At 37.5% G+C, this 12,219-nt stretch overlaps 3 protein-coding genes across 6 annotated transcripts in view; 2 read left to right on the top strand and 1 right to left on the bottom strand.

The window, feature by feature from the left end:
- Nucleotides 1-1,922, top strand: part of fzy (cell division cycle 20 protein fzy) — a 6,113-nt gene extending 4,191 nt beyond the window's left edge. The window contains exons 9-10 of the mRNA XM_022795158.2: nucleotides 243-540; nucleotides 1,000-1,922. Of these exons, the coding sequence (XP_022650893.1) occupies nucleotides 243-540; nucleotides 1,000-1,114 (413 nt within the window). The 3' untranslated portion in view covers nucleotides 1,115-1,922. The remainder of the gene's footprint in view (nucleotides 1-242; nucleotides 541-999) is intronic.
- Wbp2 (WW domain binding protein 2) overlaps nucleotides 1-4,983 on the bottom strand; it is a 19,387-nt gene extending 14,404 nt beyond the window's left edge. Inside the window, exon 1 of the mRNA XM_022795167.2 lies at nucleotides 4,843-4,983. The gene's annotated coding sequence lies outside the window, so the exon portion shown is untranslated. The remainder of the gene's footprint in view (nucleotides 1-4,842) is intronic.
- LOC111246011 (uncharacterized) lies at nucleotides 2,737-12,219 on the top strand. 4 transcript variants are annotated; one of them, XM_086980480.1, is made up of 9 exons: nucleotides 2,737-3,107; nucleotides 3,745-3,817; nucleotides 4,464-4,567; nucleotides 4,845-4,949; nucleotides 8,506-8,608; nucleotides 9,010-9,132; nucleotides 9,395-9,534; nucleotides 11,595-11,687; nucleotides 12,136-12,219. In XM_086980480.1, exons 3-9 carry the CDS (start codon nucleotides 4,515-4,517, stop codon nucleotides 12,188-12,190), a joined length of 672 nt encoding a protein of 223 aa, XP_086836606.1. In that variant the 5' UTR covers nucleotides 2,737-3,107; nucleotides 3,745-3,817; nucleotides 4,464-4,514; the 3' UTR covers nucleotides 12,191-12,219. The 4 variants fall into 4 exon arrangements, with proteins under 4 accessions (XP_086836606.1, XP_086836607.1, XP_022650899.1 ...); XM_022795164.2 differs by lacking the exon at nucleotides 2,737-3,107 and adding an exon at nucleotides 3,114-3,440; XM_086980481.1 differs by lacking the exon at nucleotides 3,745-3,817.

The following is a 12,219-nucleotide window of genomic DNA, read 5'->3' as shown; positions in this document are numbered from 1 at the left end:
GTTTTCGGTAGAATGTAGAGGCCTGTATAAGTCTGTTACGCTGAATAAGTTACTTTGTAGTTGATACGTCTGTTTTGATTTATCACAGATGCAGCAACTTTATAAATGCCTCGAAGGCTGTAAAAATTAAGTGGTTTGGTTCAATATTACGCTCCATAAACATGGAGAATTAAACGAACCAATTTAAGAGTGTCATTCGCTTATATGATGAAACCAATGATTTTGCGATTGCTGATTGCAAGGTTTGGTGGCTAGTGGTGGAGGGACTGCGGATCGTACGATTCGCCTTTGGAACGTGGCAACAGGATCAATGCTGTCATGCACCGACACAAAGTCGCAGGTTTGTGGACTACTTTGGAGCGAAGAGTATCGTGAGCTCGTATCGGCTCACGGCTACTCCAACTATGAGGTCAACCTGTGGAAGTACCCTAATATGGCTAAGATCGGTGAACTGCGCGGCCACACTGCTCGGATCTTAAACATAGCACTTTCGCCTGACGGTAGTACCGTAATGACTGCTTCAGGAGATGAAACATTACGGTAACAAATTGATTCGTTAATTTGCCTATTTCGATGTCGTAGTGTGTATGTTTAAGTATGGCTCACATACACAATTATGGTATTTATTTGTTACACGTCATCGCTGCACTGAAAATATGCCTAGTGGAACCACCATAAGGAACGAATCAGAAATGGATACGTATTCTTTTTATTAAAAGACGGAAGACCCATCAGTAAATTAGTGCAGCCCACCCTATATCAGTTTCTCTTACTCACTATTGTTTATAAATGGAAGAATTTGTATCACAAAAATTTCATTAGATTATATACAATAATGCGTAGGCTGTGCTTCGAATGAGAAAAATCATAGAGCTTTAAATCGGAACCAACATGTTCTACAGAGATTCTATAGATCAGCTAATGAATAATGTTACAAGATAGGAAAATTCTTCATAATACGGTAATATCCTGTCACGCTTTTTTCCAACACTCCCTTAGGTCTTGGTCGCTTTTTGCGCCCGGTAAAAGCGGCAAGAAGAAGACTACCACAATCAACGGAAGTGGTGCAGCCAGTGTTAAGGATACGAGCAGCCAGCTTTATAATCTGAGATGATAAAATACGTGAAGAGATAATGGGACCGATAACCACACCAATGATTGCGATAATCGTATCTGCCACTTTCAAAAACAAGGTCAACGATTTTACCTCAGTGGTTTTAAAATGGGCAAGCCTGTCTTAAATTTGTCACTTGACTAGATTTTCACAGGACGATTTTTACAAAGCGAGTACCAGAAGAAAATGGTAATCTAAAACTGGTTCAACGGAACTTGCTGTTATCAAAAATATTGTACATGTTCTCGAGCAAATGACCTTCGTTCTCCATTTTTAAGATTGTCTTAAATGCATCGAATTCAGTGCTTCATAAGAGCTAAACATATAATTTTCTGAATTATTTTGTATAACCCTAATTCTAGTTTTTCCCTTAAATTTATTTGGTAGCATCATTCGCTGGTAACGTAATTTGTTTAGCTCAAAACATACTTTTTGCATGTGAGATCAAATCTTTTTGTGTTCATCAATAACGAACCTTGTGTACATAAGTGTGTAATAGTAAAAATATTAATTACCGCCCGTACTTAGATTTAATCTATAGATATCATTTGGAAGAGACCTGTCGGAAAAAATCATTCCTACCCATTGCAGGTAATTGCTGCGAACTGTTCACATAATGGTAAATTCACAACTCATCTACACAAATAATGGGCTGTCATGTGGGTGATTAGATAGTAAAATGTATAACAAACATTTGAATGCAGTAGTGATAATCAAAAAGCTGCAAGCGATTCCCAGTCCAATTCCATTCAGCACCACTAACGCTACAGGTAGAAAAACGTAATAAATGTGACTGTTCAAATCTCAACGAACGAAAGTGTTTCGATGAAACCTTTATGTAGGCTCTAGCTATACTAGACAATGGTCATACTTCATCATAAATATATGTATTACGTAGTATTCAGGAGCTGATTAGCGTATAATTATTGAAGCCAAATGCTAGACCATTCCTAGGAATACTTGAGCCAAGGATCAGTGTTTAATACATACACGGGCGTTATAACTGTTTCTGTCGTCATCGTCAACGATATTTCTGGGAACGAAGGATTGTACTTCTATGACACTAGACATTCTGACCAATTGTAGCTAGGCTTTATGTATATTTACGTAATAAGAATGGGTTTAGAATTAGCAAATGTAGACAACTTCTCGACTTAGAATGGAGATAGAAGATAGAAATAAAGAAAAAAAACACCGAAATAAGCACTTCTGTCAAAATGGACTTCGTCGGAGCACTGTGCACAAGTCCCAAAAATGCTTGAATGCCGTTCTAGAAAACTGAGGCGAATTGACCTAACATGAAAGTGTTGTCTAGTTTTTTTTTTTACTATTACATATGCGGTTTGTGGTCTAAGCTTTTTAAATTTTTTTAAATATGAAGGAAAGGTGTTTTTCTTTAAACACAGTTATGTATTTCTTTATACATAATAAATATTCATCTGCTACTGTAGAACAATTACCTACTAGACAAAATCTGAGCTAGTCTTTTTTTAGAACTGATTTAAATGTTACAAACTATGTGTATTATACATACTATATATAATGATTTACCATATTGAACACTCCTCAATTAGTGGTACAAGATGTGTTCAATGCGTCGTCGATAGCAGAGTTTAAATCAGCCACCCCTGATTTGTCTAGTATTTAGTACACTTGTAAGCTTTGCATATTCTACATATATATCTGACTAAGCTTTTCGTTAACGTTGTTCCATCCCCTTTTAATTATCTGTGATACGTTGTTGACACATCCAGCGATTAAGAGAGAGGAGTAAGGCCTATATTGTCAAACCTAGCTAATATCGTTTCAATGTGTGAATATGAAAATGCTTCCTTCGACGATAGCCTTTGGCAATGTTGTGCCGATATTGTGTGCTTTATGATGTTTGGAACTATGAGAACTAGTACAGAAAGGCTATTGACTCTAGATTCTGTAACATTTGCAGTCATGTCGGCAGACAGTGATCAGATATCTGTGGGAAGGAAATTAAAAGGTCAGCGCGACTTTAGTTGTTGATGTTATTAGGGATTTCCTTGTTTTCGCTTCTGGTTTAACAGGAATCTTACTGTCTTTTGTCACGAGTTCATTTATTACATGCCACCAGCAAAATTCTATTACCTTTCGAATTCTGGGCCGGATAATGACATTAATTAGTGCAGAGCATTTGAGGCTTATTGTATTATTGAAGATTAACTCGTTTCAGCAATGACTCCATTTGTCTTGTTTCGTTGCTAAATACAAACCACATAGCGACAAGCCTTGAGCGACATTGAATCATGCTGCCTTGTCTTTTGTCTATGACAACGGACAATGGCATAGACAACGCGTAAGATGAGTCACTATAGTTTCGCTTTGCTTGTCCTACTAATGATGATACTCGTGTAAACTTGGAACCTTAGCAATGTGCTAGCGACATACCTATTAGAAGTGCGTGCTTGAATTATTGTAACTATTTTCTTTTGAGCATGATAGGACTCACGATTATAGTTGGTGACGGAAACTCACGGAACATCTAATCAAAAATTAAGTGTGACGTTTGAGAAATAATAAGTACTCTATTGGTTGTTCTTATCATTGTGGGCTGATGCATTCACTGCTACCTTTGAAATGCTTCGATTACGCTGGGGAAGCTACGAGGTAAATTCGTGGAAGAAAAACCTCCCTTTTGAGTCGTATGTTTTCATCAATACAAAACTTTACCAGGTAAATTCTGATTTTTTTTTATTTGTATGTAAACTTAGTTTTTAGTTCAGCTAAATTGGACGTTATTCAAAAGTCGAGCAATTGAGTACTGTGCATATTGGCATTTAAGGTTTATCGAAAGGTGTATGAACGTTCACTGTCGATGCTTTAGCTGAAGTGAAACCCTTATTCTTAAATCAAACACGTCGAATCGATTGGGGGATACTAGTTTTTGCTACGAGTAACGAAAACTGACCTTTATTTCAAACATTTTTATGGAAAGTAATCCTGCTCTACCAGAATTCGATTGTGCAGGCTCTCAGTTAGTGTAACTACGTATAACCTAGGCTTTACGGTGAAAATGCTAATTATACTAACCAATATACAACAGCCGTCGTAACGCCAGGGCTGAAAGTTGTGCTTATATTAATTTATATTCCACGCACACATGAAGCTATATTTTTCGACTGCCACTTTTGATGTCTAATGAGTGTTCTGTGGAACAGACGCTAATTATAGCTTTTCCGGTTTGCTTGATATTTTAGTTAGTGCTATATATTACGCTAAGGCAACCTACGTCAACGTAAGCTCTAAACGAATCGAGTCAAAATTTTCCAACTAGTCAAGTTTTACAGTTTTAAGTTTCTCTACCAATGTATTTTTACAGCTCAATCGACGCAACTTACAACAAGTCGCTTGGCCGGAGGTCGAGTCGTTAATGCTAAACGAAACTATTGCACACGTGATTCCTTTATGTCATCGCTTACAAAGGTACCGTGGCGTGCGATTCCGTGTTTACAGAGTTTTAAGTAGTTTCTCTGTTTACTTCCAAATATAAAATAGAAATTGCCGAATAGTGCTATGTAAAGTAAGTTATAATGTTGCTTAGATTTTTCGCTTTTATGAAAGCTGTTATCGACGTCAAAACTATTTAGCTAAAATATTCATTTTGACTAATACACAATGTAGCACATACCATAGCTTCTTCAACCCCAGGTGCCGCTAGTAGAGTATGCATAAAAAAAATAAGTGGCATAACTACTTACAGATTTCTGACTGTATCGAAGATTGGAGATCTTGTTGATCTACTCGTTATTCACCATCGCGGGCGCTGTCATGTTGTTCGGGACTTCCGGGTCGACATGCTCATTCGGCAAGTTGCAGTCTGACTAACGCACCATTTACGTCGTTATAGTTTTTACCGTTTCAGAGGTTACTTGAACAAAATGACAAATCTGCTTTTCGCTTTTTCACATTAGCTTAGATGTCCAGAAGCGTCAATAAATGGAACACATTTTGATATAAAGCCTATATATATCTTGATATCTAACTCCGAAGTACCAGACTGACCAATAAGTCGCTGCTTTGGCCTTGTTTACGCGAGCGAACGGTTGTTCACAATTTCGTATATATACAGTTTTATCTGACTCTCCTCAAGTGCTAAGGATTATTGCTGTAGACGGTCGGTGTTCTCCGTCGTTCTATAGTCATAACTGGCAAAAGGAAACCATGTGTTTAAAAACCGCCTAAAACTTTTTGCCTCACTCGTTAAGCCAGTTCTTTGATGTTGGGACCTGTCACCCAAAAATATTACGATGTGGGGAAATATGATAACATCACCAGGCATTTTTGTGTAATATTTAGCAAAAAAGTTTAAGGCCAAAATTCATGTGGTCTTAGACTTTTTCATGGAGAGCTCATGGGATCCAAGAGGCATAACCGTTTATTCCAGTGTTCATTATGCGAATTTTCCGTAGGTCAGCGCAATTGTCCGGACGCCTCCTCTTAAATGAAATACTTACGCAGACTTTTTAACTCAAAGAAAGATAGAAGCTAACGTCTTATCTTACCCATTGGCGGTACCCTTGCATGCCATTAGAGACATCTAATCTTACCTCGACCTTGAAACGGATCGGCATACAGTCATTGTCGTATTTTTACTTCAATTACTAATACGTCTCAAAAATTTCCGTTAAGACAAATAGGTCGACGTCACAATGAACACTTAAACAGCCCTTTTCGAAGGAAATCTATAAGGGACTGGGTTCACGACGTGAACGTAGCCTTCCGATTCTTCATACATGCGTGTCTTACAATACGAGCGGCGTAAAAATAAAGAACTCTTTTTTTAAACCCAGAAAACGTACTTTGGCTCCGCGAGGTCCAGCGGGGAATTTGGCCAGTCCCACACAATATCTCCTACATCTAACACAATCGCCACACTGTGAACACTATTATGTCGTTAATTCCAAAACGTTCTGACATAACGTAGCTTCTGTAGAGTAAGTACTAGGAGAAATTATGTCCAAATTATTGGCCGGTCTATTTTTTGATGAATGGCGCAGTCCATTGACAACAACAAAGCGCCTTATAGGCAGCGCTAAGATCAACGTTGACGGCGTGCGTCCATCCCTCTTTTGTCTAACATAAGACAAAGATTGACAATGACGACACCCTTGATATACAGTGCATTAGCTGCGAATTCTGGTGCTACTGAAATCGCTATTCCAATATCATCACTACGGGTCATAGGGGTTCCTACAGGACAACTAAACAATCCCAGATAACAAGATAGCAGAGCATTCTATTGAATACTCATTGAATAACAAATTACGCCCAAGAAGGCAACTTATTTTGCTTTTCTCATCGATGACCTCCCCAACCGTATACAGAGCTGCGACTTCATTGTAAAGATAATCTATATGCAGACGACCTCACAAATCACAGCAGTAAGCACTATCTCAACAGTCTGATACTTCTATCAGTATACTATTCAATCGAGCAGATTGGACTCGATGTGAACAAACAAAAGACGAAGGAAATAGAAATCAAAATAGGATGTAGACTAGCTGAGAACGACATACTGCGATTACTACTGTCGCAACAAATCGACAAAAGCTGTAACTGTTCTTTTTTGATTTTGTGCCAGTATTAATCAAGATGAATCATACCTAATTTTTATGACGGTGTTCAGCTACTGCGGATAGAACAATTAGCGCCTCGGAGGTAGCAATCTTGATAAAGCGGCTTTTTCACAGGAGTTTTGAGTTTATATTCATAGGCGTATATGTTGTCTGTGCCCTTTTGTTCGTCAAATAACTCAAGATGCAATTTCATCTCAATCATACGTCATACTCCCATGTAATACAAGTAAATGGAGAAGGATTTGATAATGTTGATTGACGCAGATTTCGACACGGCAGACTGCGTCATGGAGGATGGAAACAAAGACATGTTTCTAGTTATTTTGGCGTACCCTTCATTTTGTGTTATTTTCTTGCAGAAAAAGTCTGATAAACAAAGAATTGAGTTTGACCGATTAACAGCTATCTTGCAGTATGAAACATATATATATATATATATATATATATATATATATATTCGATGGTATATGAAACATCGTGTTCCAATTTTTGAGGGTCGAATGAACATATCTACTTGGAACACGATGTTTCATATACCATCGAAAATATGTTTAGCTTCTTTTAACACATTTGTGGTAACTGATACATGTTCTAGTGATACTACATTTACTTTCGTATTTTTCGCTGATTATTAGATGTGCCGAGAAATTTTAGTAAACCAAGTGCAGTCCTATTATAGACCAGATACCATTAATCCTTCTTAAGAAAGCTGTTTCCTCACTATTTTAAGAATCTGTGTGAACGGTAGACATAAGAAGATTAAACGTAAGAAATATCATCGAGAGAAAATTACCTGTTGTTCATACTATATACATACTATGTTCCATATAATGAAAGAACGACTTGTTTGTTTCATAATAATGTAAAAGATCGTTTGTTAAGAATCGTTGAGGCCAAAAATGTGACTTGACCCTTAATAGCGTGGCTTTTGAATGAGACGGTGTACTAATCCGTGACTGCTAGAATGTAGTGATTGGATTCTCGTATGTAACCGTAATTCTCGTATTGTATTTTTAAACGTTACGTAATTTGGTTTCTAGGGTGCGCCTAACGAAGACACCTAGAGTATTTTTGATAAAATGGCATCTCTGGATGATGTCTCTAGGGGTTATAGGGTGTTAGTTTAATACTCATCATACCCTAGAAAAGGACTTTTGGGATTAAAACTGGTGATTTCTTTTCAATTTTTCTGGAATTCCTGTGGGTTTCTGTTTCGGCCCTGTTATCTTCTCTGTGGATTTTGAACCTCCCTTTGTCAGTGTTTTCAGCGGTCTTCAGTGAAGTTTTCACCAAGAAGAATTAATCATTGAGCATGGATGTTCAGTAATAAAGGATATTTTTATTTCTAAACTGATCTTCCTTTGATTATACCTAAATGGCTTATAGTTTTAGATGTATGTATTTACTGCATTTCATCTACAGTGGTGCGTAATGTGAAAGTTGACTAATTTTTAGATTTCGTCTAGGTTTCGGCCAGCTAAATAGCATCTAGCAACCTAATAAATGAATCCCTTGCATAATGGTACAGGAGTCCTGTTTGCTGCTATACTCGATAGCTTTTCTACCTAGTATTACGATAAGCACAGGTCTCGAATGATCTCCGAAGATGTGCTCACACGCCTTGCTCGCATATAGAAGATCAACTGCACAGAGGTTTCTGGATTACTAAAGAGTTCAAATGACATCAATATTTTTTTATTATTTATCTATTCTTATTGTAATAAAAAACTAAAGTATTTTTCCATCCAGAAGCATGACATCGTTAATGTGTCCTGTAAATTATAGGCAATTAATTATCTCTCGCTGCGGTCGCGTATTTCGGATCGAACCATCGATGAAATTTCCTCTGCGGGAACTTTCAATGACGATACCTAAATCTATATTTAAGGTAATACACTCTTTTCATGAATGTAGCGACTCTATTCACAACATAAGTTAATCGAGGAAGCCTATGCTTTTAGAGAAAAAATACAAAATAAAGAAGCGATAATCACCGAACAGAAATTTTGTTGTATTCTATTGCAATGCGCAAAGCATTTTTGTTGTTCAATTTATTTAACAAAAACATTAAAAATACTTAAGGCAAACCAGTATTAACAAGCAATGCAAAGTTTTAATGGATGTTCTGCACAGGACGAAATATGTTCAAAACTTGTCCCGTCATAGATTTGGGTCATAGATGGGTCTGAAGAAACTATTTGTAATAATCTGTGGAGGTTTGAATATTCTTATTTTTCGCTAGTTTCCTTAACTGTGAATAGTCAGAAGCAGTAACAGTCATAATTACAGGTGTATGATGTTTTTGAAGAATGCCAGGCTGTACTTGGAAAAACTGCGGAACACCTTGCTGTAAAACTTGTTTTCACAAAAGGCAATCAGGTCGTCGATGATGAACGAATCCTTAAACAGTTGGTAAGAGCATGTGTAATTTTAATATTTTAACCCGCTCTCGAAGATTTTCTTTTTTTTATACTAATACAACATGTAGAACCTGGTTAGTTGGTGATAAATGGTTATGGAGCAGGGGCGTCCTATAAAAAAACGTAGTTTGCAATATGATATTTGGGTACCCGAAATTTTAAATTAGAGATGGTAACGAACAGCAATAACGATATATTTACATAACTTATTTTCTCATTGCCAATTATTCACATCGCATTTTGCTAATTATAAGGCCCGCGAAAGCGGAGGTCGTTCCATGGTGCAACGAGACAAATACCTTTATCTGAACAACAACAAGATTACGGCATTCACCATCCGAGGAGGCTCCGAACCTGTAATCAACGCAGAAACCTTACTTCGCGTAGATCCGAGGTAAGGGAGCTTTTTTTTATATTACAGTGAGATTTAAAGAGAACTACTTCAAAATTTTTCAAGGAAAATGTTTTTCTTTATAAAAATGAAAACTGCGTACCATATGGGCCAAATCAAATGAAATTTACATAGTAGTGAGAATATCATCAAGTTCTACCAGAGCTTACCGATGCTGATTCTCATTGCTAAGCCGAAACGTATTATGGGGCAACAAGCTCTTAGCATCATACAGTCGCTGAGGTGCCTTTATAAGTCTTTATATATATTATATTTACATCATAAAATTACGTCACGCCTCTTTAGCTGGACGTCGCAGTCTCGCAGTCAATAGCTTTTGTACTTCGCATCTTTGTCGATTTTCTTGGAATATCCTTTTGCGTCCAACTTGTAATATTCGTTATTACTGGCTCGGATGTCATGATACGACTGAGGTGTACCGCTTCATGCGTCTGGTTCCGTCGGCAACGTCCGAAAGAGGAAGCAAACAGCCTTCTTTGTTTCGGTGAGTGGCCCTCATTATCAAGTCCGTCCAACCTTCCGTCCTTAAAATATTAGCCTAACAAAGAATGAAAGGTTTTTGGCTTTCTGCCATCCAGTTGCATAATCTTGATGGCAGGTTGTTAATACCAAAGCCTCAGCTAAGCATAGAGGCACTAAGCGCCCTTCTCGGATCTAATTGCTGAAATTCGGCCGCTCCATGTGTGAATCCGTCCATTTTTCTCGCACTCTGAAGTATGCTCACTAAGTGACACCACGTAGAGTGTCCGAACGACATTGCCACTTCGCTCTTTCATACCGATCTGCAATTTTGCTTTGATGGCGCACGATGCTCCTAAAAGACCGAACTTATATACCGGCTTTCTTAAAATTCACTCTTGAGTATCGCTCCTTGACCTGTCTTCTCGTGTGCAATAATAGCAACAGTATGTATTTCTTTTCTGACATGATAACGAATGTCACTGCGCTCCTGTGTCAAAGCCTCTACCTATAAGGCTTTGTTTTTGTAGGAGTAACGAAGTTATAGAAACGCGCTGACTTTGCCATCTTTTCGATGTTCTTTGAGGAAACCTCGTGTCCGATCTTTAGGCTTCATTTATTTTTCAAAGCCTGCGTCATTTGCACAAAGTGCCTGAGCATTTTGTTTTTCTATTTTTAGCAGCAATAGAAGGGTCTTTCTGGCAAGTTTAGCTCTTCGGGAACATGGTCACAAAACTTCCGTGAGGCCCTCCCATGTCTCTAGGCCTTCAATCTGAGAATCGAATCATATTAGGGTGTCTCATACAAGTGCTTACGAACTTTGAAAACAATCTCGTCATGTGGACATTTTGGAGAGCCGCTCAGACCCTGTAACCTGTTGCTTAGGCTCCGTTGAATGTTAATCAAAGGCGAATTTCGGTGAAGCTCGTCACCATAACATGAAAGGCAGGAACTCAAGCTGCTTACTTTGCGTATTGTGTAACCATTAACCTGTATTTATTGTCAAAATTATATTATAGTTTAGCTTATTACGTGGCCTACGAATAGCCATAGGTTTTTCTTTAAACATATGTGAAAAGTGTTATGGCAACTGAAGCAAAAGTGATAAAGTGATAAAATTACATTCATTTAGACGATATATCTACACATACTATCCGCATAGATTTTTTTCTTTTGATACGTTAAGGTTTAAAGATTTAAAAACGATTGTTTACGAAGTTCAACGATTTAGAAACAACTGTTAAAATGCGTTCTTTTATAATAAAAATCACAACGTTTATTTTACTGGTCCCCTTTCTTGTATCTTCAGATGCTCTATGTTCACATCGGTGGGAAATGGCTTTTCTTTTCCATCTAACCAGCTAACCAGGCAATTAATACTGGAAATCTTATAATGAGATGTTTATATAAAAAATAAGGATCTACAAAATGAGATTTTTTACGTATGTGAGCAAATTTACTATATTCATCCTTGTAGATCGGTTAAACGACCACAAAATATTTGCTGAAGTCTTCCCTTTATGTGTGCACATAAAAATACAAATAAATTGTAATCTCGTATGTCATTTTTGTGATGGTTGAAGGCAAGGTATGATGCAGGACTTCGTCAGAGTCTTCAACCCAAACAGCGATCTTTTTTTAGTTGTAGAGTGCGACGGCGTTCAAGAGGTTGACAGGTAAATCTTGAATTTATCAAATAACCTTTGCATTGATTAAGTTTGACGAGTTGTACTCATTTTGAAAGGCCTCGACTTTTTATTTTTGATTTAGATGTGTCTCTAGATTCAAACTGTACATGGGTCTCCCTTATTTTCGACGTACTTTGCCCAACTGAAGTGCAGGGAAAGTACGTCTTAGTTGCGTTATCAATAAAAGCTTAATATGTTTAGGGGCGATTTAAGAACAGTAATCACTACGTAATTTTGCCATCCGACGACAGAGCGTGCACGATCTTGCATGACTGTACCGACAGTCCTACAGTATTCATTTAACCTGTAATATATATATCATACCACCATGGTAATATGCGTTACTTGTACAGGGGCTTGCACGGACCTTACGCAGTTTTTTTAGAACAGGCATTATAATTTGTGTACCATATGTTCACCATGTTTCAATCTTTAGGTATGATCGTGCGAAGGCGAGTTGGGTTCGGATGAATATTATCAACCTTGAATAAAACAATTCCAAGTAAGCCTCCATAATGAA

Source organism: Varroa destructor, unplaced genomic scaffold (assembly GCF_002443255.2).
Source record: "Varroa destructor unplaced genomic scaffold, Vdes_3.0 BEIS01000002.1, whole genome shotgun sequence".
NCBI lineage: Eukaryota > Metazoa > Arthropoda > Arachnida > Mesostigmata > Varroidae > Varroa > Varroa destructor.
Note: the sequence above shows the minus strand (reverse complement) of the source record. Positions and strands in the feature narration are given on the sequence as shown.